Here is a 25923-nt window from a genome sequence, read left to right on the forward strand (position 1 = left end):
CGCATGTTTTTGATGCGCGGTGGCTACACGTTGCGGAGCGGATCATGGTTGGCGCTCATGCCAAGTGAGGATCGCCGTCAAGAGGCGAGACTAGCATGCCTCGAGAGATGATCTGAAAACTTCAAGGTTCTATTGATAATCATTTCATTTTGGGGATATATATATCCGTGTATATATATGATGGTCAAAGAAATATCGCTTTAGAACCGACTAAAGATTACTCAAATAAATATCCGGTGGTTCGTAAAGACGCGAGAGCATACAGCTAACCTCGAGCACCACCTCTCAACCCCAATATCGACACAGGACCCGAACGCATCGCCAGGCCCGCGACGAAGCCTTTTGAGCAGCCATTTTCCATTACCATCCTCACAGCAAGAGCATGCCCACAGCAACAACCACCAGGGTGGAGAGCACGCTGCTGGCACCGGCCATGGACGCACCGCTCTTCGGGCCGTTGGTGGCAGACTCTTCGGAAGAGGCACCGCTATCGATCCCCTTGCCAGTGGTACCCTTCATACCCATCGCGTTGCAAGCAGCCATGAACGTCGCGTTGCTCTGCAACTGCTTCAACTTGGTCTGCGCCATCGCCGCCTTCTCCTTCAACTCCTGCTCCTTGGTCGCGTCGCCTTTCGAGAGCTTCGCCAGAGTGGTGGCGTTCTCGACCTTGTTGACAAACTTCTGGATCTTCATCATCGCTTTGCACTCGTCCTTTTGCAGGACGGCGGGGCACGCGGCTTGCAGGGTCGAGTTGCTCTCGAGCGATTGGAGCTTGGTAGCGGCCACCGAGGCCTCGGCCTGAATGTTTGCGATCTTCGTCGCATCATTATTGGTCTTTGCCGCGACCTCGGTTGTGTTTGCCGCGAACTTGACGAACTGCTGAAGTGCGAATGTCTCCCGGCACTGATCCTCCTCCTCGGCTTGAGCATTGACAACTGCGCAGTCGGCTACCAGAGTGGCGTTGGACTGCATCGTAGAGAGTTTCTGAGCAGCTGCGGAGGCTTCGGCTTGCAGTTGCGTGACCTTGGTCGCATTGTTGTTCGTGATCAGCTCAAGCTCGGTGGTGTTGCTCGCGAAAGCGACAAACTTCTCAAGCTTGTGCATCTGCTTGCACATGGACTTCTCCGAGAGAACCTTGTCTCCCTTGGCTACCACCGAGGTAGCAAACAGAGCAGATAATAGAATCGATTGAAACTGCATCTTGAAGATTTGTTGAAAATATGACCAAAACCTGGGCTTCGTAGAAAAAAAAACGTGTGGGTATAAATGGACCAGCCGGGATAAGGAAAGAAAAGGTGAATCGAGAAGCAAAGAGACAAAAAGACCTGGCACTGGAGTATGCTGGAGAACGAAGACAGCGCAAGACGAAGACTCAAATAAGAAACCTGCTAGCCCGAAGGCATTGAGAACTCCCATTGCCACTCACAGTTTCAGATGCCAAGCTTGAGTGAAGATCTTGATGCCTTTGATCAGATGCACCTAAAACGCGTCTATCGTGAGACCCGACTGCTGCTTGCCATATTCCATAGGCTTTTCTCGGCTGTTCGCGAGGAAGATGCAAGTAATCTTGAGCAAAGTTTTTGCCGACGCGGCCTTTCAGTGCAGCCAAACGGATCTGGCACACAGCCATGAGGTTCAAGCATGAGTCTGGATGATACAAAGATTGTCTTGGACAAGGGAACATCATGATCGAGACGTTCGAGAAATCTTTAGCGAGGCTACAATTCCAAGGTCAGGTGCTAAACCTCGATGAGATGTCCTTGACGGCGGATTAAGATAGAGGAAGAGAGAATTGACCAACATCTGCTATCCAAAGGAGGACTCCAGGCTGACATTAGCCTATGGTTTGTATGTCCTCCATGTCACTGGTATTTTGGTTGGCCGGTAAAGGTACCTTTTACCGCACATCACGTGACTTGAGATTTGAATCGTACCTACGTTTCTACGAATGATTCATCGACCGCTCTGGAGTCCCATCCTCTGCGGCTGCCCAGACAATATATCCAGCAAGAATGCTCTTCTTATACTGCTGAACACCATCCGAAGCAATCGCAAACGCTACTGACTTGTATGGCCTCAGGCAGATAAGGCTACCAGATGCACAGACTGCTAGAGGAGGCTACGGAGTTTATTCCCGTATCACTCCACGTTGCAGAGAGCTCTACTGTGTCCGGAGTCGATAGAGAGGGTGAACCATCCCCCTTTGCTATTTCACTTCTTCAACTTCTTCTATTATCTCAGACCCATATGCACCTCCACGATATCAATCTCCTCCTCCCCATTCTGTGAGCAGCTCCCATATTATCAACGATGGTTCTCGTCAGGCATGAAATTCCGGTAGGAAGATTGCCCCCTGGGCAAGGCCGCTCCTCCGCAGGCGCTTCGATGCCTTCCGCGGCACCTCCATCCACCTACGAATCCGCCTCTCAAGTTCGAGGCTCGCCCTTCGAAAACCAAGCGGGACAAGCGAAGGATTACAGGACGGCCAGGATGCAGTTGGTGTTTTTAGAGCAGCGGAACAGGCAGCGTCTCGAATTCTTTGCAAGCCTCGCCAGAGAGAAGGAAGCCAACCAGAGTCGCAGTGACCCCTCGGCTCAGCCGCGGGAAGGGTCGGTGCCCCAAGGCTACGCAACTCAAACGAGAAGTCTGGAAGGGCAGAACAACAAGCCACTGGGGACGGCGAGTGTGCCTGGCCTGGAGATGGGGTCTCCGGGGTCATCGCAACAGGACTACTATATGCGGCAAAAGGCTCTAGAGCAGCAGAACCAAACGAGAGACTATGTGTCCAGAGAGGGCCCATGGCAACACCACTCGGAGCTGTTGAAAAGGTTGCAGCAGCACAACGTAAACAGGTGCAAGGCAATAAGAGCCGCCGACCCGGAAGCCTTTGATGCAAACCAGCCCGGAGTGCGGGCGGAGCTTATCCGGCAAGTGGAGGGGTGCTCTTTGCAGGAAAAAGGCACAGCAAGGACCCAAACCGAATACCTGTCTGGTCAGCGACTACCTGGTAGTCCGGGGACAACTTGCAGTCCCCCGGTACACACCCCGCAGTCCGCCAGTGAGTATCAAGCCGCATCGAGCCGTCCTCTGCCGCTAAGACCAGCCCGTGGACCTACAAACGTCGATGAGGATCTTTAAAGGGCTTGAATACAGGTGTCTATCCTTTTCATTCGCCGGCCGCCGGCGAGATCTACTATAAGGAATAATACATCATGTCCGAGTTTCATCTTGAAATTCTTGAGCGACCTGTTACATCTCGAGAGACTCGAGCTGCAAATCCAGCGGGAGTGTGTATTCAGAATCCATAGTATCAGGATCTTTTTTGCCTACTTGTTTAATCGTCGACACCCAGATTTGAACCCTAGTTCTGAGGCACTTGTAGAAACCAGGCTGGTGAATCTTGTAGTTCTTAGCTTAGGTTCCCTAAACATAATACAATACACTTACGGGTCTATCGTACTCGCATCAACGAACACCTTGTTTGTCAATAATCCACCGCTTATTTTCATGATGGAGGAGAACGTTTTTGAAGAAGCTAGTCCGAATAACGAGTTTTGGCATCGTAGCAACTGATATCAGGCTAGTGTGAATGACTGTTGCCCAGAAAATTTTATATTCCGATCGAGTGTATTGAGTCTGGGGGTAAGGGATGCAAAAAACAACTCTAATTATGGCCCAGGCCAGGCATAGGAAATAATCGGCGGCGCATAAGGTTCATGCTAGGTGTGCTTAGCCAGCGAGTAAGCTTATATTCCTTCACAGTGCTAAGTACAGTGCTAAGTAGGTATTAGAGTCTATCTGTCTTCTCCTTTGCCAAAAAAAGACTTTCACCTGATACAGTAATAAAGTTATATCTACGAAATGTCGTTAAGGCAAGAATCGGTAACTGCGAATTTCGAACGCTCAGAAAGGTTGTTCCTAGAAGAGCGTCGATTGCGATAAGAAGGAGACAAGAAGATAAGAACAGGAGCGCAGGCGTGCCGAAGAAGCCATCGAGCCTGCGGAGGAAGCCAAAGAGCGTGCGGAGGTAAAGAACGAGAAAGGAGACAAAAGCAATAATATTGAAAGCACACCTACGCGGCTGCCATATCTTCTTCTTGAGGCTACTCCGTACTCAAACAGACAGATAGACGCCTCGGTATACAAGGCTCTATTATAAACCCCGAGAACATATTTACCACGGTACAGGCCTAAGTACTACGTATTACCTACCCTTCGAGGGTGCCTCAAAAGTTTAGTTTCCACTTTCACCCCCCTGGTTACCCTACCCTCGAGGGGTGATACTTACGCCTGGGACGTAGTAAATTGAAGTGAATATACGCGAGCATAACCAGTTTATACTTTTAGATATGAATAATACTTCGCAGGATAGGTAGATATATTTGTACATTTAGGATGGATTATTAGATGAAAGGAAGGAAAATGGCTCTATCAATTATAGGTAAGGAAGAGGTATGATGATTGTGAAAGAATATTCCGGTATGTATGTATGTATATTTCAGGCAGGGTCTTATCCGTATTAATATGTCTGGCCATGACGAGTTTTGTATTTCGGACACTTGAAATTACTTACAACTTCTGAAAAAAAAAAAAAAAAAAAAAAAGAAAAAAAAAAAGGACAGAAGTTCCTTAGCAAATGAAATCGTGCTGATGGGTTCCTAAGCTACGATCCGGAGAATCAAGATTCTGTCTATCGAAAATGGAGGAAATGTATGAGAAACTTGACGCTCCTTAATTCCCATCTCGTGACTTTCCTGCTGAAGCCTCTTTCTCCGATCACCCTATTCATTTGGCTTGCGTCGGGCGGGTAGCAGGCGAAGCCTGCCGCCCTGGGACCTCTTATAAGATACGGCGACGTGCTAAGCTAAAGATTTACATACAAGACTGCTTTAGAAAGCATTTCAAAGTAGAGTATTGCGGCTACAATCAACTGCGCCTTTCCCTTACGGATAAGATGGATTACAGAAAGAGAAGACCCTAGCAAAGTAGAAAGCCGAAGAGGCAAGGCAGAGTATGCGGGCTAAGTGCTTGAAAAGGCGGCTACGCCGATCACATCGTTCAAGTGTATCCAAGTCGCAGGTAATGACATTGGAATAGAAATATCGAGTAAAGCATTTTCCAATGTTGTTCAGTAGTTCGCTAGCGGGTCCTCGGTTGCTTTTGAATGACATCAAGTAGACCTGTGTGCTGATATCCTTGAATTTAGAAGGAGTGTTCGGGTTGCACTTGTATCGCAGGATATCGATTATCGATTGTGTAAACTGAATACTGCCGTCGAAAAGGCTCTCTAGGAGTAATGGACTGCTTTCAAAAGGCTCTTTAAGACTTTAAGAGAGATGTGGCGAGGGAAGAAATCGAACATTTCGATCCGCAACGTAGGAAGATTTTCTTGGGAAGCAGACTCGTCTGCACTAATCCCAAATACAGACCAATGGCCAAGAGTATCCAGCATTTTTTCGATCCGGTGATGGTCATAGAGAACGCGTGTGCCGTTTTTCGCCTTGATATACGCAAGAGCTCTTGCGTTGTTGATGTCTGGAATGAGTTTTGTGACCCTCTTGTACCTCTCCTGAAACCCGGCCTTGAATAACGAGAAAAGCACGTTGGTGCTATTGTGCCTGAGCCCGAGATCAGGATCGATGGTGCCAATTGAACCCGAACTACAGAAAAGCGCCTTTCCGTTTTCGATCTCGATCTCGATGGCTATGATAGACAGTTTTGGTTTGTAGTCTTCTGACGAGTCCCCGGAAACAGAGGTGACGTCCCCAGGGTTTATTGAACCTATGGCAGCCCTCTTGTTTTTCGTAATGCCAATGGCTAGTCGGGAAAGATGGTGTGCGAGTTTGATCATGGTTAGCAGAGGTGTGACACCTGAGACCGTGGCAACGTAGTCGGGAAAAACGGCTTCTCCATTGGGAAGACCCAAATGACTTTCCAGATCATGCGAGAAGAATGGTGTAAATGCAAGGTGGTGCGATTTTAGGCTCGCAATTATGGTAGGGATGACCTCCGAAATGTATCCCATATGGGGCTGGTTGGTCTCCTGGATCGCAATTGGGTACGATTCCTGGAAGACAGTAAGTACGTGATTTTTGTTTTAGTGGAATACGACGTACCGGGTCATTCGGGACTGCACAACTTTGGATCGGAATTGATGGCCAAAGATGAAGCCGTGTGAAGAAGTGCGGTCCACAAGCTCGGAGCTCCTACCCAAATCTCTGATCTTATTCAAGGTATCCTGGTATCTCTTCGCGGCCTTGTCAGAAGGTAGCGATTGCGCTTCGAGGGTGAAGTTGACGAGCGACCGCTGAGATGCCTGAATGGATTGAGTCCGTTAGAATTATTCTGTATTCAGGGGTGGTGGGAGACTACCTGGAGATCAGGTCGTCCAAGCACCGAGTTGAGGTTGTTGAGTGATCATCTCTGGAATACGTACTCTGTCTTCGAGTTTCGTGGTCGTCCGCTCAGAAATGTTATGTAGAGCTTCATTGCTCTGGGGGTAGAATCAGGCTGTTGTGTGTCTTCGGACGGCTGCTGAATGTCAGAAATGTTCGCATAATACAGGGTGGTACATACGCAGACTTTTAGGACCGTAGAATCTATCTTCAACGGTAGTTCTTCGGTCTTGACTTCTGTGTGATGTGTGGGATCTGATTAGAAATCTCAGAGTCTGAATTTAAGGCCCTCGTATCAATATGTATGAATAGAAGGCAATGAGGAAATGAAGGAGAAGAGGAGAACATGCACGAAAAAAAAGAGAGTATATGAAAATAAAAGAGGACGAAGGGAAGTTGTAGAAAAGAATATGACAAGTGAGAAATATGATTGGTGAAGAGAGACGAAGAGGGGGTAAATGTGTTGAGGAGAGGGTATGAAGGGGAGAAGAAGAGGAAGAATTGGATATACCTTGGTTGGAGACCACGTCTGTATATGTGTTGGAAGAGTGAGGGAAGAGATCGAGAAGAAATTGAATCGAAGGAAGAAGATGAATCGGAAGACTGTAAAGGAGATAGAAAAGACAAAAGTTTGAAGAAGGTTGAAGGTAGAGAAGAAGAAGAGGATATACCTTGGTTGGAGGGCATGTCTGTGTGGGCATGTTGTTAGAGAGAAAGTGTATGTATGAGAGAATTGGAAGAGGGATGACTGTCGAAGAAGAATTGAGGTTTGTAGAAGAGGAAGAGGAAGAGACGAAAGTGTTTGAAGAAAAGATGAAGGTTCCGTCTGTGTATGATGTTGAGAGAAGAAGGAGAAGAGAAGAAAACGAGAAGGGTGGTAGTTAAATACTACTCGTGAGCGAGCTAGTTCAAAAGCAGCTAAATTATCTGATCTTCTTTTGGGGCAAGGGCCGATATACAAGCAGCTTAGTGAATATTATAAGTGAACAGCAAGCAAGGAAAAGAAATATAGATTTTGGGCAGGGGTCGCTGTGAGTACTCTAGAGAGAGGTGAACTGAAACCATCTCCTCTTGGCTATCGCCATAATTCCAGCAGATCATTCGACTCCAATATTCTCCTTACTCAGCCTATGCCAGGTCCGACTCTACTCGCGGTACTTCTGTGTTGTTATAGTTCACATCCCATGCTTCCGAAGACACGCAAACAGTCTATAAACAGTCTACCAATACAAGGACTTCGAACATCAAAGGGCTCTGATAATTCTCCAGACTTTTGGATGATCACATCACCGTAATACTCTCATACACTTCATATCACATTCACATATACGGATCATTCGCTAACGCATCCGCAGATCCTGGAAAATCTATATCCATCTACACCAAACCCTTCTGATTCGGAAGATATTGGTTTGGGAGAAAATGAAGAAGACACCGATACAGAAGATACAACTGCGTCTGAAGACCGAGAGTCCGACTCTTAAGAGCTTTCAGATACCGATGCATCTGGGTTCCCGGATATCCATCATGGCTATACAATGAGTCTGAAGAAATGAACTCTTAATCCGAAGAAGAGAATACGACTGGTGACCCTGAATTCAATCCAGAAGAATACATTTCGGCAGATGATCTAGAAGACGCCGGATCTGCTGGGGAGGGGGGATTGGGGATGACTCCAACTTTCTCGATCACAACTCAATGCATTACCTATCAGAAGCTCCTGCGAGCTGTTGCTAGACATGCCGGATCGACATACACTTGCAGCCCAAGTTGACCAGTATCTCACAGCGTGGTCAAGGAGCATCGGAAATGTCCGATTTTTCCTACCTTCCGCAATGGTCACAATCTCTTTGCGCTGTTTCAAGACATAACCGCTACTACGAAACTCGAACTCTCTACTACGATCAGGTTCACGAAACCATGGAGATCTTGGCATCCCAAGACCAGTTATGGTACGTTCGAACCTGTATCGAAATCCAATTTGTCAAGCCTAGACGGGCCTTCGCGCTTGAAGTAGCCGTCCATACCGTCTTCCAACGACTTCATCCGCGGCAGCCTCTGCCTTGCTTCTATGGTTTTCTTTCCTTGACGAGAGTTTTCTCTCTCGCTGCGATCCATCCTATTTGTAAGGAACGGGCGCAGTTGATGACAGCCGTTGCTATAAAAGCTTGAACTGCTTTCTAAGGCTGTCTTGTATGCAGCTCCTGAGCCTAGCACGTCGTCGTACCCCATGGGAGGTCCCAGGGCGGCAGGGTCCCCTGCCACCCGTCCGACGTTAATAAATACAACAAAAACAACAACGACTTCATCTAACGGAGAAACTCTCGTTCATTCGGCCATCTTTCTAGGATCCGACTCTGGAATCGTCACTACTATTTGATCGTCCTTTGGGTCTTACCGATATAGATTTCATCACTTCAACGTAAGCTGCCGATATCCGTCTCGTTGAGCAATATTTCGATGACAAAGCCCCTGACGGAAATTGATGAGAATTCTGCTACTTTTGAAGGTGCAATTTGACTAGAAACGAGAGGTGCAACTGCAATAGCGGCGGAGCCGAAACGGCTTGATCAGTATTATGGATGATAACACAGGCTTCGTCAGTGTTGGATTGCAGTTGCGAATCTAACCTTTTGCCGTCGGAATTTTCGTTGAAAGGTGTCCAGCCTGAAAGTCGCAACCCTTCAAAGTTCTGTCCAATTTGCTGGTCCAGTCTTTTTTCCAGTGCATCTTGGATTGCTGGGTCGGACTTATCGTAGTCACAGACCCAACGAACGTACCGGACCCATCACCATCAACATCTTTGAAGCCATAACTCAGCTTCTTGTGGTCCCTCAATATTCTCTCATATCGAGTCCTTTGATTTGGCAGCACCTTGAACACAAGACCCCTATACCCTAAGAACTCCTCCCTCTCAATACCCTTCAAGCCCATATCCAGATCAGAAAGTAAGCAAAATCCATCCATCCATCCATATCCAATACAGAATGCTAACACAACCTAGCGTTATCGTGCCTATGTATCAAGGGGTGAGCACTGAATTACTCGCCAATCTTAACGATTCTACACAGTTCGTTTATCTCAATGCCGACCTGGTCAAGATATCAGTGGTTTTGAAACACTACCACCTCCTACGAGATACTAGGGCTCCTTGCTACTTGATGAAAGAATCCAGCCCGCGACATCTAAAGGACCTAAATGGGCCAAAAACGAAAGAGCGAGGCTTCTGGCATGTTTGTCCATACTATGATGGAGCCGATGGAGGCCCCGGATGGATACTGCACATGATTTCAAGACGTGCATATGCAGATACATAAACAATAACTAAATGCAATGGAATTTCTTCCGAGATTGGCGCGACCACTTACTTACATCAACTTTTCCATCTCACGCAGCAGTTTTTCTCCGTTCACGTGATCAGAGTTCTTTCTATATCCTCTATCCATCCCTGGTCATACTTACTTTACCACTTACCCCCACATCACCTCACCCACTATTCCTTCTACCGTCTTTGCAAGACCTCCAAGATCCCGAAAGCAAACCGAAATACCACAACAATCCAATGGCATCATCAACAGATGCAGATCTACGTCTGTTAACCTTTCTCCCCCGACCGAAGGCAGATTCCACGGACAGCGCAGCCCGCTGTCAGGCAAGAGGCATACCAGCATACAAATCAGAGTTGCAAGATGCGAGCGAGAAGGGTATTTTCTACCTCGCACTCGCTGTTCTTGACGCCCATAATGCTCACTGCAATACCGCCGTTGGCTCATTTGGTTCGAGATCGGACGTGCTTCCCAAGATCATGACCATCTTATGCTCTCTAGCTCCTTCGACGATAACGGCACTGATTAATGGCGAATCTCATAAGCTTTTCGATCCCCGACTTGCGGCCTCCTACAAACTTCCAGCACAGCACTATACCCCAGCATTCGGCATTGGTGGGATCGAAGAGGAGCTTCCGGTAATATACCTCATGGCTGCCTGCAACAAATCAGGCCTCCCACCAACCATTGCCAATATTGAGTCGTGCGTTACTGCCATGCGAAATTATGGAACTATTCTTCCGAGTGGCGACGCAGGATGGAAAGCACTTGACGACGAGGCGCTGAAGATTGACAACCACAAAGGCTATTCTTTTTCTTCCGAAGAGACTGGATGGACCCCAACACAGGCCCAACAGAAAACATGGTTGCAGGCAAAAGACAAATCCCTCATTCCTCACCCCCGACGATTCCGTGCAACTATCCGAAATGGAATCAGCATAGAATCTTTCTGTTCTGCCATCGAAAGTCGCACTCGTCAACTCGCAAATGGCCCTTTGTATATGGGTAGCAAAGACCAGACCCTCTTGTGGACTCCTACATCAGTCGGGTACTCACGGAAACCCGCCAGGCGAAAGCAGCAGCACAGTTCCCACTACGGCACGGATTCTCGAGTCAAGAAGTAAGTAACGTTCTTTGGATATTTTGCTATGCTGACGGATCACAAGCCTTTTCGAAACATGTCTCGACATGGCCACCCGAGGCGAAGGATACTCGATGCGGTCTCAAAACCTGATATAAATTCTTGACGAAGATCACGCGAGTGTCGGCGAGCATACCATATCCATCCTCGATGGATCTTACGTCCAGTGGGGCGGTCTCAATTCTACAGCCGCTGGAGGAGGAGGAATGGACACCTCCTTGAGAGCTGCGGCCAGCGACAATATGTGGAAGACTGCGGTCACTGGATTGATCAAGCAGGACGTGTTTCTATCTAACGCTGCCGCAATCCACAAACGCCTGGAGATGGACAAGTTTCTTCGCGCCTTCCGCGACGAGGGTTCCGAGCTCACGGAATTGCTTCAGCTCAGAAAGGAGAACGCGGAGGCCAAACAGAAATTGAACGAAGCACAGAAGGAACTCGTAGTCAAGTGTAAGTGAGTTATTACCCAGCTACGGCATTGTCAACTAACAGAAGCAGGTCAGGCCATGCGACGCTCCTTTTTAAACTCGAGTCTATGGCAGAATAATGGACCACTTCATCCATGTATATATCACGTGCATCTAAGCGAGCTTGCTAAACATCCTGCTCATATGCTGTCGTGGGGTCAGATCACGTGAAGGGGGGGGGGTTAGAGCACGGACCAGTTAGTTGGGGAGCCATCTCCTTCCTCGATAGCTTCTATCTTCTAGCCAATACATCGGCCCTTTCACCTTGGAGTCCAGTCGTTCAGCTTATGCTGAGCTTCAACTCTTGGTCTTGTCCCTGATCAACACACGACATGTTCAAGGATACCTCGAGTATTATCGATCTGACTATCAACGTGGATGCTGCAATAAATAGCGCCGCGTCTCTCGATTTTCATTGCATTGCAGCAAGACCATTGAAGAGGAAGATGATGGTATTGATGTTGAGTTCCGAGAATTAATCCGCGTCATGAGAAATCTGCGTGGTGATCGAAGCGAGCTTGCGAGCATTGTATTTCCTGGGAGCTCCTTCCCTTACAAATAAACTTTTTAAGCGAATGGAATTGATTGGCCAGTTAAAAGTGGGCGTGGTGACGGGTGGCAGGATCTTAAAATGGCAAATAACGTGATTGAATTCTAGAACATAAGCTGCTTGCCATTTACCTCAACTCACTTTACTTACTTCCTTAATTCCATAACACTCGGGATCCTCCATTCTGAGACCCAGAACACACCCTCCAGGCACTCATCCGCCCAAGCTGACAATGTCTCCGGACCTTGTGCAAGCATACTCGAGATATCTCCAAGGGGCTTCCGAAGTCACGGTCTGGTCGGAAGCTGTCGTCATTGACCTGTTGCGAGCCACTGGAGCGCACATTGAGCAATTGGAAGGCAAAATCAAGGAGTTTGAGCAACTCCCTCCTGCGAATACCCTCACCCCATCAAAACCAGCTACCCCAATGATAGACACTGCTGGTTCCACCTCGACACAATCTATCCCGGCAACATCATCCACCTCCGGTACAACAGCACGGCACTCCAGAAGCCCACGTCTTGCCACGACAAACCCATCCTCCGATACTGGCTTCGCAAAGGCATCGATTCCATCGGAAATACCTGATTCGAGTGACGACGAACAAGAAGATACAATCGTGAGGGAACTTCGGGCACAACTTTCTAGCTGCAAAGGATCATTGGATCGAGAACAGAGAAAGTCCCTCTGGGCATTTGCTGCAATCCTGAAGGCACACGAATGTGGACCGTGGTTAACGGAAGAGTCACTCGCCCCGGTCTCAAACCGAGTCCGTGAATGTATGGACAAGTACTGCCGCCCTTCAGAGGCTCGGGCCGAAATCATACTACAGCCGAAGTACGCGCTTGCCTTGGCCGATGATTTTGACGACAAGCCATCTAAGCCTATACGACCATTCTCGTCGATGTACCTCCAGATGCTTACCGCCGAGTCCATCACCTGCCATCACGATAAAGCATTCCCCTTAAGCGAAATCTATGTCAACGATATTCTATGGCTGACTGCGCGGTTGCCTGAGATCACCTTCTCCATGTCCCATTCCGATGGCCAAAACCTCTATGAATTCATCGACGAAATCGTCGGAAATGTCGTGCTCGTTGGTCTCGGACGTCCGGCCCTTTTCATGCTTATCGCCAACCTGAAGCAACGGTGCCCGGAAATCACGCGCTTTGTATCCGGAATCTACACGCAAGTTGGCCGTGGTGATCTCGGGAAGCCATACACGGACTGGGACAGTTTAACCAGGATTGCCTTTTTCTGGTTGATGTCACATGGTAGCGATATGGACCCGTCCTTTGTGCACATCCCACCTCAACTGCGGCAGGGAGCTCAGCAGTATGTCCAAGAACTCACGTCGAAGCAGCCCAGAGACTTCCTCTCGCTGTTGAACCTCCCGTGTACCAAGGAATTCCTTGAAGGCGAAGGGCTCGCTGGGTACCGTTCGCTCGTCCTTTCCATTAAAAAGTCGATCAACGAGCAGATGGTTATCCTCCGCTGTGCGAGCGGCTCAAGTCCTCGCTTGGCTTCAGAGTTCATCTGGGTCACTCATCAAAAGAAATGTTGGTTCTCTGAAAGAGGACTGGAATTTCTTTGGCGCTATGAAGGAGGACCATGTGCCAAGGGATATGCTCGCCCAGTCTCTACGCATAATGTGCCGTGGTTTGAAGTCACAACCGATGAGGAAGACGACTTTCTGACTCCCTACTACGCACATGAAATCCGAGAGTCATACGAAAACTACCTTCTTCTAGAGAAGGCCAGTGCAACCTAATTATGCAATATCACACCATTCAGCTCACCTCCCTCTCTGTCAATTATGATTCTTACAATCTATCCTGCAATTGAGTATTCTCAACTCGCTCTCCCACACTAGCTTCCTATTCACTCGAATATTTTTCCCATTCCTATCCCTATTTCTATTACAACAAAATATCCCATCCCTACCACTCCTTCCTCACAACAAGATGAAATTCACCGCCTAAATCTTCTCATTTCTCAGAAATCTGCGCCCTCTTATATCCCTACACACCTTCTAATTTCTCCCCAACTCCTCGCCCTCTCCTTTCTTCTACACCAACAATACTTTCTTCTCCTTCACGACTTCTCTCACCCTTCTTTTACATCTTGTGTGATATTCACTCCTCCCTCCTTCACATTTCCCACCTTCCTATTTTCTCTCTGCCATTGACTGCTATTCCTTGAGAGGGTAGCTTATCCATAGTACACTAGAGCTCATCCATAGTTCGCGCTGCTGTAAGTCACCACTCCAACACGCTGTTTTAAATCATCTAACTTTCATTAGGGCATAGTGCCAGTGAGGCATCCTGGTGGCTCAATCTCCCCCGCATGGCCAATGGACATCACAGATTGAGAGAGTAGTCCAGTACATCCCGAAGATATCGATATCGAGAGTGACGGCGCCACTCTCGCAACATCATATGCCATACAAAACGGCGGGGTCGTTCCCTTACTAGAATTTCCTCTGGTATGGCACCCAGCATATTTGATGGCAGTCAGTACATCTGCCTGCAACCAGCACGAACGCCTTTTTCTGGTTGACAGCAGTCTATCTGGGGTTTCCCAGGAGACCAAATTCTTTTACGAAGGAGTTATCTACCAGCGCAAAACCCCAAGCAGGAGCTTGATCAATAAGAAGAAAAGCCAATGGTCTACACCGGAATCTCCAATGTCATCCAAGCTCAGCAGGGAAATATCGGAGACCGTCATCAAACGCTGCAAAGAATATCTCGCTGTAGATGTTTTCGGGCCGCCCGATGTGCGTGCATTATCTTCTGATAGAGGATTTGCGCATATGTGCTCAAGAACCGGGAGCTGCGAGAGATTGAAAATCTGGGGCAACTAGCAAGACATCTGGTCCCCCGCGAGTGTCTCAATCTTCTCTCACATAGCAGAGAGGCCCGCCTGAGATTGGTCAATTTTCAGATGCAATTCCCAGCCATTTCGAACTCGAGTGTTCAATTGAACGTGGCCCGGCTGTTCAGTTTCTACTGTTATGCTCAAAAAACTGTGCTGATCTCTACTTACCACCTATCTTTCATTTTGATGATCTTACTCCGAGAGCCAGCTATCAGCATCAAACCGGAAACCATAACTCTTTATAACGACAATCGCCTTTTAAATTGCGTGGCAGATGGCTCAAATTGAATTTGACCTCAAAGACCTGGAGAAATTTTTCCAATCAGCAGATCAACTTCTGCATTTCGATTGCGAGCCGACCGCTACACTGTCACACTCTATCTTTTCCATCTTACAGGCAGAAGGCAGGCACAAAGCGATCTGGGACAAAATTTATCCAGCGATCACCAGTAGCGATGCGTCACAGTCAATCCCACGTTCCAGGAGAAGACCCAGAAGCATAGCCTCAAGTTCAGATGTTGCCCAATTCTCACAGAACTTGCGGAACGCCTTTTCCAGTCGCCGAAAGGCCGATTTTGAGAAATTTCTGCGGTCTACCAGAAAAAGAAACTACATAGATCTATTCGGGCATGTTTACATGGAGATGAATACCAAACCAGGGCGTCGTGATGAGATTAAGGCGGCCTTGGATATCCTCTTCCGACAGGAATAATGATGAATCGTTCCTCCTTTAGCTACCATACTTAATCAACCCTATCGAATATACGGATTTGATTTGAAACTCATGCCCATCATAGCGGATATATGCACACAGCATCAGCTAATTGCTCATGCACAAGATTCCTTTTCGCATCAGAACTAAGGGTTAATCCTTCTTGAAATTTGTTCATCAATCGGTGTTTATTGTATCGATTATGGGGCAGTAGTCAGTTCTATTGTTCCAAATTCCTGCTCTAACTAACTCTAGTGAATAATAACAGCTGTGTAGAGTTCATCCTATCAACTCTATAAGTGTTGATGCGAAATTGAATCCTACCGTTAGGAGCTAGAGGGTCACACAGCGTCTTATCATTTTTCTCAAATTTTATCCACGCATTATTTATTGAGCTAACAACTTGAAGCTTTTACTTTATTATATCCTAAGATGACCGATTTTTGTAACATGCAGTCTTCAGCAGATTTGCAGTTTCGAAGCTTCGTGCCTCCAAGGTGAATTCCTCGTAGCTCGGTGTCTCAAAGGTGAAGCCTTCTCTTGTTTCCGTAACACATTTACGACTTATAACAATACACTTCCATTGAGCGGCTAAGACGAGGAAGGAACCTCCATGCGTGGAAATACCCACTACATCTTTCTGAGATGTAAGGTCAGCACCCACCCGTCTTCCCGTCTCAATTGTCTTCCCTCCTACAACCTACCATCTTTCCTACAACACACTCGTCTTCCCGTCTCAATCTTCTTCTCTCCTACAACCTACCATCTTTCCTACAAAACACACTCCTCTTCCCGTCTCAATCATCTTTTCTCTTACAACCTACCATCTTTCCTACAAAACACACTCGTCTTCCTGTCTCAATCATCTTCCCTCCTACAACCTACCATCTTTCCTACAACAAACTCGTCTTCCCGTCTCAATCTTCTTCTCTCCTATAACCTACCATCTTTCCTACAAAACACACTCCTCTTCCCGTCTTAGTCATCTTCTCTCTTACAACCTACCATCTTTCCTACAAAAAACACTCGTCTTCCTGTCTCAATTGTCTTCCCTCTTACAACCTACCATCTTCCCAACTTTGTCTTCGCACAAAGTCAAAGCAGAATGCTACCCAAGTACGTCTCTCTATCGACGACTGCATCGCTTTGCTTACTGTTGTATAGGAAATCCAGCCCGCCTACTGGCAAGGTTGGTACTCGTCAGGAGCTCTTGCGAAAACTACGAATCCCTGAAAATGATGAAGGCTGGAGCAGGATTTCAGGAGGGGCTGTTTTCCATATCTTCCGCCTATTCAGCTCGTACAGAGACGCCTTACAAAGTCAGATCGCCGCTCTCGACGATTTTGATAACCCTCTCGACATTTAGCAATTTTTCAAGGATAACAAGTGCAGATTAGTAGAGCAAGCTACACGCACGGATGAGGCCAAATGCAGTCTAATTGTGGAAAGCGATGTTTAGGATGAATTCAACATTGCCGAGATTTGGACCTTCGCTTGCTTTCGGATTGTTCGTCTTAGGGCCACAATCAGCCCTAGATTCGAGTTCGATACCTTTACCATGGAAAAGATCCAAGGTGCTCTCACTCTTCTCCAATTCTTGCTAAGCGTTGAATATAGTAAAGGATTATGGAAAGAAAATAAGCGCAGGACCAGTTGGAAGCCGGCCCCTGAGCGCCTCAATGCCGAACTCAATCCAGATGCCATCGATTACCCGCCCGGCTTCGAGTTCCCAGACGATTTCATCAGGCAGACAACGGAGACTGGAATTGAATACCGACAGCTTATCCGGAACACACAGCGACAGAAGCTACGCGATATCATAAGACAAGTCTCACGTCTATAGCCGACGACTACCGCCTTCTAACAAAGCACAAGAGTCGATGCATCTCATGCCATCAATCATGACCATTCGCAAGATCCCTCCATGTCAACCTCTAGGTGGTTTGAGCTCCAAGCCGAAATCGCTAATGAGTTTTCCAACGCTGTTTTTCAATGCCTCGAATACTCGACCATATGCGAAGAACTGGGGTTCGATCACAACAGACCTCGCTTCGAAGCCATGTCACCTGACCTGATCTTGACGCCCGGTCAAGTAACGGGCATCGGCTGGACAGTGCGCAGGTTCTCTGAGGATCACAATCCAACCATGATGGGACAGCTCATTGCAGACTTCTGCGGTTCGGGGAAGACGGGTATTGCAATCGGGATCATCCTATACCTAGAACAACTGGACAAAGAGGGTCGCGCCCACTCTGTCGCAGAGGGGAATCGGTTCCAATCGAGTGCGATCCTGTTGGCAGTCCCGCTGAATGTCTGCTCACAATTGGTGTCCGAGCTGCAGAGATGGGCCCCAGCTCTAAAATTCGAGCGTTACTATAATGCTGCGGATCCAGACCCTATCCGCGCTCAAGACTTTGCCCCGGGTGGCCGATTTGACCTCTATGAGCCAGACAACCCTCACCTCTTCCTCACGACGTTCACATACTTCTCCACGAATCATCCCGCACCGTGGATGTACGATGCCAACCTGAATGAGTACTCGCTGAATCCAGCATACGACAGAAGCACATCTCTCGCGAATGTCTTTGAATTTCTGCTCGTCGACGAAGCGGATCAGCTGAAGAAAGGGGTCAGCGGCACATGGGGTGCCGCTTTCGTCGCTCTGAAGGCAAGGAAAAGGACCACCTTTACCGCCATCCTATTCCCAAACCGGATTTCCGACATGATTGGCATGTTGGAGTTGCTCGAGCCTCCACCAGATCGCTTATGGCCATAAACGCGAGAAAAAGAGACCGATCGGGATTGAGACGATTTGGAAGAGCATAAAAGATGCACCTCTGATGCATATTACCACTACGTGGTTCGTCTACTAGAAAGTGAGGCTGCCCCTTCCATCCTTTCGAATCTTATCGCTTTGGTATTGACATATCCATCTTATAGCCTTAATTATACGCACCGAAGCTAATGCACAACGATGGAAGAGCTTCAGGGATTTATCCATCGAGAAGATAAGAATATTACAAATGATTTTATAAATAATTTTATTAAGGTTATAATTATATTAATGTTTTTATAGATATCTTATAGATGTCTTATAGATGATTTTATTAATGATTTTATAAATGCCTTATAAATGATTTTATAAATGCTTTATAAATGATTTTATAAATGATTTTATAAATAATTTTATAAATGATTTTATAAATGCCTTATAGATACCTTATAAATGATTTTATAAACAATTTTATAAACGATTTTAAACGATTTTATAAACGATTTTATAGATGCCTTATTAATGATTTTATAAATGATTTTATAAATGATTTTATAAATGATTTTATAAATGATTTTATAAATGATTCTATAAATGATTTTATAGATGCTTTATAAATGATTCTATAAATGATTCTATAAATGATTCTATAAATGATTCTATAAATAATTTTATAAATGATTTTATAGATGCCTTATAAATGATTTTATAAACAATTTTATAAACGATTTTAAACGATTTTATAAACGATTTTATAGATGCTTTATTAATGATTTTATAAATGATTTTATAAATGATTTTATAAATGATTTTATAAATGATTCTATAAATGATTTTATAGATGCTTTATAAATGATTCTATAAATGATTCTATAAATGATTCTATAAATGATTCTATAAATGATTCTATAAATAATTTTATAAATGATTTTATAGATGCCTTATAGATGCCCTATAGATGATTTTATAAATGATTTTATAAATAATTCTATAAATAATTTTATAATTAATTTTATAAATGATTTTATAAAAGATCTTATAAATAATTCTATAGATAATTCTATAAATGACTTTACAACCAAGGTCCTTATGGTGCATTGTGTGTCGTTCGTTCCTAGAGCGCGTCTAACTGGGGTGTATGGGCCTTCCTGAGGGGTCTCCGGATTGACCATGTCGAAGCGTACCTTCTTATCCCGATTGCTGTGCGCTGATAAAAGGTCACCGCCGGCCCGCCGGGCCGGGGGACAATTCCGTCGATTTTCTTTTGAGGGAATGCGTCTGATTCGAGGAGAGGTCTGTTTGGGCATTCGCTGCGGCATACGTGCTTGCCCTCGTCTTTCTCGCACGGCTCGACATTGTTCTTGTCATCGTGAGGTTTTAAAAGGGAAGAAGAAAGGAATTGATGGAAAACATTTCTTAAATGTGCGTTGGAACCTGTCCACGTGACTTCCCAATTAGGAAAGCTCCTTAATTTTTCCCTGTTCGTGTCGTATAAGGAAAGTGCATCCTCCCAGCACTCAGAGCCCGTTACGTTTTTGTTTTTGCTACGCAAATTCACTACCGGTATTGATAAATTCACTTTAAGCTTCATTTTCTTTTGTGCCGCGTATCTGCTATTGCTTCAGGTCTCTTGTTGCTCTAGATGCGCTACTTAGCCAAACAGGCTCTGTGAATGAATTTCTTATAGATGAGAGAAATCCAACAACAAATTTAAGCTAGAATGTGCTTCCTCTCAGTCTATACACTGTGCCGTTAAATCAACCCCATTGATGCCTTAATACTCACTATTATAAATTTCTTTAATCCTCCGAACTTCGAGCATCTAAACCTGACAGTATCTTCCGATATATGCTGCAATCATTGTCACTTGATTTATTAATATCCTAAAGTACTTTGTCTATATCTTAGAATAATATTAAGTCAAATCTTTAGCTAAGCAACAATTCATTTGTACAAAAGAATCATTATAGTGCACGACTATTACCTAAAGGTGAAACGGTAGAATTCTTAGTATTCGCTGGCATTATCTTGAGTCTAAGATATGCCTACCCAAATGTAAGCTCTTAAAAATCTCTATTTAAAGATCAGCTTTATCTAGATAAACGCTCGAACCGTCTCGCTATCTATAAAATAAAAGCACACAGCGTCTGTATCCCTAGAGTCCAATCGATGAAGGCACTGTGGACACGCAGTATCGGTATTGGACCATATATTCTGCTACCACTCAGCCAACCCACTCACACACCCCTCCTCTTCTTCTGGGCCATAGAAGCCAATGTTCCATGTACTATCCGGTTTCAATCTCGTGAGAGCCACATTATAGGCCGATCCTTGTTTGTCTGAACGCTGATGCTCCTCCAGCTCGGTGTCCGCTTATCTTCCACGAATATCTGTGACTTCAAGCTTTCTGGAAGCTCACACTGCATCAGTAGAGGAGCCTGACCCCGACGAGGCCTTGCTCTGGGACCGATTTTGAGGAGTTTCCAAGCCGAATTTGATTAACGCTACGCCCCTGGCCCTCCTCCGGTACGTGCTCAACTCTAATAGACTCTTCTCGCCTTTCATTCTCGTTGGACAGCGCACCCGCCATTTCTCGTCCACTGGGATCCCTTTCCGCCTCAACCTCTATCCCTTGTATGCCCTCAGAAGGTGTGCTTCTGACCCTCTTCTGCCTTGAAGTTCCCTGGTCGCCTGCCAGATCCGAGAGTTGCCGCTTGCGCCCTTGACTAAACAGCGACCCGTCGATCTCCTCCCCTTCCCCATCATCTTCCTCCACGGCATTGTCATACCAACTCGCAATAACCTCCAAGTCCATACCACCCACCCCCCCCTTCGCATCTTCAATGAAACCAGCAATCCTTTTGAGTTCCTCGGCTTTCTGTGACTCATCCTTGGTACTCAGCAACGTTGCTATCGCAACAATAGCGCTATGCAGGCGAAACTCTTGAGTAGCGCCCAGGTCCTTGATCTTGGAGTCGAAGTCACTCGACTGTCTGAAAAGCTGTATGTTGTAATCCAACAACATCTGTATCATGCCCTTCTTCATGGCGTCCAGGTTCTTCGAGAGTGAGTGTATTTGGTTAGGAATGAGTATCTTGAAATCAGATCTCAACCTCACCACGTCTTGGATGATCCCGTCGGCTAAACGCATGGCCTCAGCAAATTGGGCACACTCTTCGAGTTTCGATATATACCTGGCGTGGTCCACTTCGATTTTTAGTAGCGACTTTGAATTTTTCGTGAGTGTTTGTTGGATCACATCCAACAACGCACTCGACCGTTCGCTATCCGTTCTCCGCATATTCTCCAACACGTCTGATTGGGTTCCAATGGCCCTATCGCGACTTTTGAAAGGAAGAAACCAAACTCCTTTGATCCTGAGGCTAATTAGTACTGGAATGCTTCTCATGAATAGAGAATTCAGTCAAGGACGTACCATTTTGAAAATAAACCAACGCATTTTCATGAAACCCCGGTCCTACTTTGAGGTGTGGGGGTGGGGGGGAGACGCGTTGCATGGAGGGGAACTTGAAGGTGGGGGGCAGGTTGTGTGGAGAGGAAAATATTTTTAATTTCTCCTTGTGGGAGAAATCTGTGAACCCTCTTAGCGCGCACGTGCGCCTGTGAGGCCTGATGGCCTCAGGCCATTACAGTCCCGAACTCAATTAGTGCTGAAATGATTCCCATAAGGATAAGAATTCAGTTAAGGACATACTATTTGAAGATAAATCAACGCATTTTGACGACTTATTAATAGTCCTTGGAAATTCCAATGCATATTGTATAATCACTTTGCTACCCATTTCTTATGAATACCGTCCCGTGACTTTACTTCAATCCTCACGTATCCAGGCTTGTCCATGTACGACCCTAGAAGCCTCCGAGCTGGAAGAGACCTATGCATCGAAGCATCTCAGCTCGCAGAAGATCATGCCCCCCGTATTTATTGTATGCGGCGATTGAGCGTCGTGCAAATCCTATTACATCTGAATATCTGAAGTGGCACATTCTCTAGCCCGTCCATCCAAGCCGGTGCCAAGATCCGCACCGATATAATCCTAGCGAGAGTACTCCTCGTCGTCAAGAGGGGGATATCAGAATCCTCCCATCCCCTACTCTCCAGTACAAAGAAAGCCCATCGGATCATGCCCCCAGCATTTTTTATTCGGAACCTATGATTTCGTGTCCAGGATTGGCAGTCCATTATGATCGTCGACTACCTACACGCACGGGACAGAATCATCGATTCACTTGAGAGTTCTGACAATCCATCTGCCTTGATTCCTTATACCATCGGCACCGGTCCTAGTTACGGAGATATAATTTGAAAAGCGCCTTTGCAACAATACCGCATCCAGCTCCTAGCGAAAGGCGCATCTCGTCCGAAGCGCAACCCCAATGCGGTCGGCAGCAAGCGACCATCCAAATCGGAGAATACACAACCGCGTCGTCAATCCAAGGCGGAAGGTTCCAGTGACACGAAGCCCAGAGCTAGCAGAAAGAGACTCGCTATCGACCTCGATGTGTTCATGCCCCTTGTGACCTAGAGGAAGCCCAGATTGTTAGCCCCACCCAAGCCCGACGAAATTCAGAACGGGAACATCGTAATAGACGAAGTTGTGATGGAATCCCAGACCCCCCCTCCTCATGACGATACGATGTCACAGCAAGAGGGGCCAGGACCCGACGAGATGGATCTCTTACCCACCGGCGCAGCTCTCGCAGGACAAGTCACTGTACCAGACTCAGTTGAATCTTTGGGGTCCTTTGATTATGATCCGCTGTCTCAGCCCTAGGCGCAAGGACCCGACGAGATGGATCTCTTACCCACCGGCGCAGCTCCCGCAGGGCAAGTCACTGTACCAGACCCGGTTGAATCTCTGGGGTCCCCTGATCACGAAACTCTGTCTTAGCAGGAAGGGGATGCATTTGCCGAGATGGATACCTCGCCGATTGGCGCATCTCTAACAGGACCAGAGACTGTGCAAGTGGAAGGGTGTTCGGACAGCCACATACCGAGCCTCAGCCAACAGCCGACACCAGCAAGTACCGCTCCTCTGAGACCAAATGCACCCCGAGTTCCTCCGAACCCCCGGGCCCAAGAGACCGAGAAGCCTGTCGCACCGCCGTCAACATCCCTTCCCTTCGTGCATTGCAGCATCCTCCAGTACTTGATTGACCGTACCGAAGCCAGGGTCAAGCCAACTCAAAAGCAGAAGGACGCCATTTTTGTCAAGCACAACTGGATCGCGGGAAAGTTCACCTTCCAGGCCTCTCTCAAGGGCATCTGGCAACTGTTCAAGACCATCGATCACTCCATCGATAAACAAGGCTTCAGCATCACGGCGGTAGGAGAACCAGACCTGGCCCGTCTTGTTTGGGGTATCCGTTCCACCTCGGCCGAAAGCAAATGGTCCCTCATCCGACGGGACATATGGTGTATCAAATGGACGGCCAAGTATAAGACCTAGAAAAACTCCCTCGATGCCGACGAGTACGAACACCTGGCGAATGCGTACGCTCGCGCCTTCAACACCAACCGAAACCACCGCACCACCTCCATCAAGGTGTTCGTATGGGTCAACCTCGAGCGTTTAAAACAGCAGGGCGAATCTGACGTAAGTCCCATCTTCTGCCAATCCCATCGGAACTGACTTAAATGCAGCCTAAACTCGCGGACATGATTGCCGATGCCATCGCCACTGGCACGGCATGTGAGGCCTTTCTCCTCACGCTATTCCAGTGGCAGCACCTCGGAATCCTCCTCATCCCCTACGAAATCCTCCACCGGCCTGAAAAGAAACTCAGACGACCTGGCGCCCCAACCCTATCCAAATGGGGCAAGGCCCGCATCCAGATGATGACAGAAGTCTACAGTATCTACGCGGACATGCCATCCATGCGACTATTTCTGGCCGAATTCGGTCCCTACCTAGAAGACCTCCTCCTCCCGACTTTCGTCGACAGTTCGATGATAAGGTACCATTTCTGTCAACTCCTCGAACGCAAATTCTCCAACATGCTCGGAAATCGATCGGCGAAAGAGTGGCTCGAATCCGACACCGACACGCATTCCTCCTTGCCGGACATCCTCTTCCGCACCGAAGGCCATGACCATGTCCGTTTCGATGTTGGGTCCATCAACGTCTCGATACCAAGAATGGCAATGTTCAGTCTCATACCCGAGGCCTCGTTGCAGCCCGAAATCATGGACCTCCTTGTCCATTCCGTGTCGTCCCCGTGCGAAGATATCGTCTACATCGATTCGCTAGACATCTTCCAGCCCAAACCAACTGGTTACGAATGGGACCCGCAAATAAAAGAGTAGGATCCATACCCCTTATCCGAGCACCAGCTGATGACGTTTTAGGATTGTATTTTCACATATCGATATCGACAGCCGTGGTTGGGTGGCGGTTAGGGTCGAGACGACGTCTCATCCGCCAACTGTGCGGATAATGCACCCTCTGCGTTCTGATCCGGGATTAAGCAAGAGTCGTTTACCCCCATCAAGATTGACCCAAGCAGTCCGAGAGGTCCTAGAAAGACAGGCTATACATCTCTCCAACTCATCTCTCATCCTATACCAGGACTGCACGAATACGCCCTCGTCTTCCGATAGTGGGATTATCATAGCAAGGACTTGCATGGATCTGGTCTCACAAGGTTCGAGCGGACGTCAAAGTACGAGTGTGGCACCTATGAGCAGGGAGGCTATTGAAGAAGCCAGGCTAGAATTTTATAGCATATTGGATTCGCTGAGGGTGAAGGGAGAGGATGAGCTCGAAAGCAGTGGCCCGGAGGACACTGAATTTTCGGATTCTTGACGAAATGGAAGATAGTTTACGATATGAAACCAGATATCAGATGCCCTTGGGGCTTGAGCAATAGCTAATGAATCAAATCTCTATATCCGGTCCTGTTGTTGTTGTTGTTGTTGTTGTTGTATTTATTTACGTCGGGCGGGTAGCAAGCGAAGCCTGCCGCCTTAAGACCTCCTATAAGGTACGGCGACGTGCTAAGCTAAGAAGTTACATACAAAAAGGCCTTAAAAAGCAATTCAAAGTGTTATAGCGAAAGCTACTATCGCATGCGCCTTTCTTTTACAAATAAGATGGATCATATAAAAAGAAACCTTTTATTAAAGGAAAACTATAAAAGAGAGAGTCGAGCATGTATAAACTGCTGTAATCAGTTAAAAGCGAGCTGTTCACGTCGCGTAGCGATAAGAATCAAAGCCGGACCGAGGTCAGCCGAGTATAAAAGAAAAGGTGAATACGAAAGCTTAAACTTTAAAAGAAAACTTAATATAATATACTAATGCTCGAGAGAATTCCTTCGAGAGCGCATTACGCTATCTTAAAGTCTTAGTCTCGTGACGCGGTTGATCTAACGAGCTTTTATAGCTTAAGTAAAGCGGAGCGTACCCCGTTTTCTTTACTAAAGCAGTATCAATTAGCTAAAGTAGCACTTTTATCGAGTATAATGCTTAAAATAGAACTCCGTAATAATCAAGAAGGCTTGAAAATCGGCCGGATTATTAAAAAGACTTTTAAAGAAGTCGTAAGCTTTCGAAATCGTGCTCGAAAAGGTCCGCGGTCGGGTCTTATAAAGCTAAAAAAAGAAGCGTCGTTGCGTGAATCGGCAGAAAGCTATATGTAAAAAAGACTTGCGTTTGCCGC

At 46.8% G+C, this 25923-nt stretch overlaps 8 protein-coding genes across 8 annotated transcripts; 5 read left to right on the forward strand and 3 right to left on the reverse strand.

The window, feature by feature from the left end:
• Positions 1-369: 369 nt before the first annotated feature.
• On the reverse strand, positions 370-1687 carry L3040_008766 (uncharacterized protein; the record flags this gene model as incomplete). Its single annotated transcript, XM_007290797.2, has 2 exons — positions 370-1023; positions 1427-1687. 2 exons carry the CDS (start codon positions 1685-1687, stop codon positions 370-372), a joined length of 915 nt encoding a protein of 304 aa, XP_007290859.2.
• A 623-nt stretch (positions 1688-2310) lies between these two features.
• L3040_008767 (uncharacterized protein) lies at positions 2311-3138 on the forward strand (the record flags this gene model as incomplete). The annotated part of the gene is made up of 1 exon (XM_007290796.1): positions 2311-3138. One exon carries the CDS (start codon positions 2311-2313, stop codon positions 3136-3138), a length of 828 nt encoding a protein of 275 aa, XP_007290858.1.
• Positions 3139-5287: 2149 nt separating this feature from the next.
• On the reverse strand, positions 5288-6489 carry L3040_008768 (uncharacterized protein; the record flags this gene model as incomplete). Its single annotated transcript, XM_066157189.1, has 4 exons — positions 5288-6067; positions 6117-6130; positions 6211-6316; positions 6433-6489. The coding sequence occupies 4 exons, from the start codon at positions 6487-6489 to the stop codon at positions 5288-5290; spliced, it is 957 nt and encodes a 318-aa protein (XP_066010447.1).
• A 3468-nt stretch (positions 6490-9957) lies between these two features.
• Positions 9958-11500, forward strand: L3040_008769 (uncharacterized protein; the record flags this gene model as incomplete). The annotated part of the gene is made up of 4 exons (XM_066157190.1): positions 9958-10841; positions 10888-10941; positions 10984-11312; positions 11361-11500. The coding sequence occupies 4 exons, from the start codon at positions 9958-9960 to the stop codon at positions 11498-11500; spliced, it is 1407 nt and encodes a 468-aa protein (XP_066010448.1).
• Positions 11501-12111: 611 nt separating this feature from the next.
• On the forward strand, positions 12112-13650 carry L3040_008770 (uncharacterized protein; the record flags this gene model as incomplete). The annotated part of the gene is made up of 1 exon (XM_007290793.1): positions 12112-13650. The coding sequence occupies one exon, from the start codon at positions 12112-12114 to the stop codon at positions 13648-13650; it is 1539 nt and encodes a 512-aa protein (XP_007290855.1).
• Positions 13651-17392: 3742 nt separating this feature from the next.
• On the forward strand, positions 17393-18244 carry L3040_008771 (uncharacterized protein; the record flags this gene model as incomplete). Its single annotated transcript, XM_007290792.1, has 1 exon — positions 17393-18244. One exon carries the CDS (start codon positions 17393-17395, stop codon positions 18242-18244), a length of 852 nt encoding a protein of 283 aa, XP_007290854.1.
• A 2422-nt stretch (positions 18245-20666) lies between these two features.
• L3040_008772 (uncharacterized protein) lies at positions 20667-21759 on the reverse strand (the record flags this gene model as incomplete). The annotated part of the gene is made up of 5 exons (XM_066157191.1): positions 20667-21299; positions 21360-21382; positions 21436-21448; positions 21515-21618; positions 21678-21759. 5 exons carry the CDS (start codon positions 21757-21759, stop codon positions 20667-20669), a joined length of 855 nt encoding a protein of 284 aa, XP_066010449.1.
• Positions 21760-23055: 1296 nt separating this feature from the next.
• Positions 23056-25068, forward strand: L3040_008773 (uncharacterized protein; the record flags this gene model as incomplete). The annotated part of the gene is made up of 5 exons (XM_066157192.1): positions 23056-23100; positions 23155-23589; positions 23713-23859; positions 23907-24565; positions 24612-25068. 5 exons carry the CDS (start codon positions 23056-23058, stop codon positions 25066-25068), a joined length of 1743 nt encoding a protein of 580 aa, XP_066010450.1.
• Between the last annotated feature and the right edge of the window lie 855 nt (positions 25069-25923).

This window comes from Drepanopeziza brunnea (genome assembly GCF_022702325.1).
Source record: "Drepanopeziza brunnea f. sp. 'multigermtubi' strain 214-2 chromosome Unknown ctg16, whole genome shotgun sequence".
Classification (NCBI taxonomy): Eukaryota; Fungi; Ascomycota; class Leotiomycetes; order Helotiales; family Drepanopezizaceae; genus Drepanopeziza; species Drepanopeziza brunnea.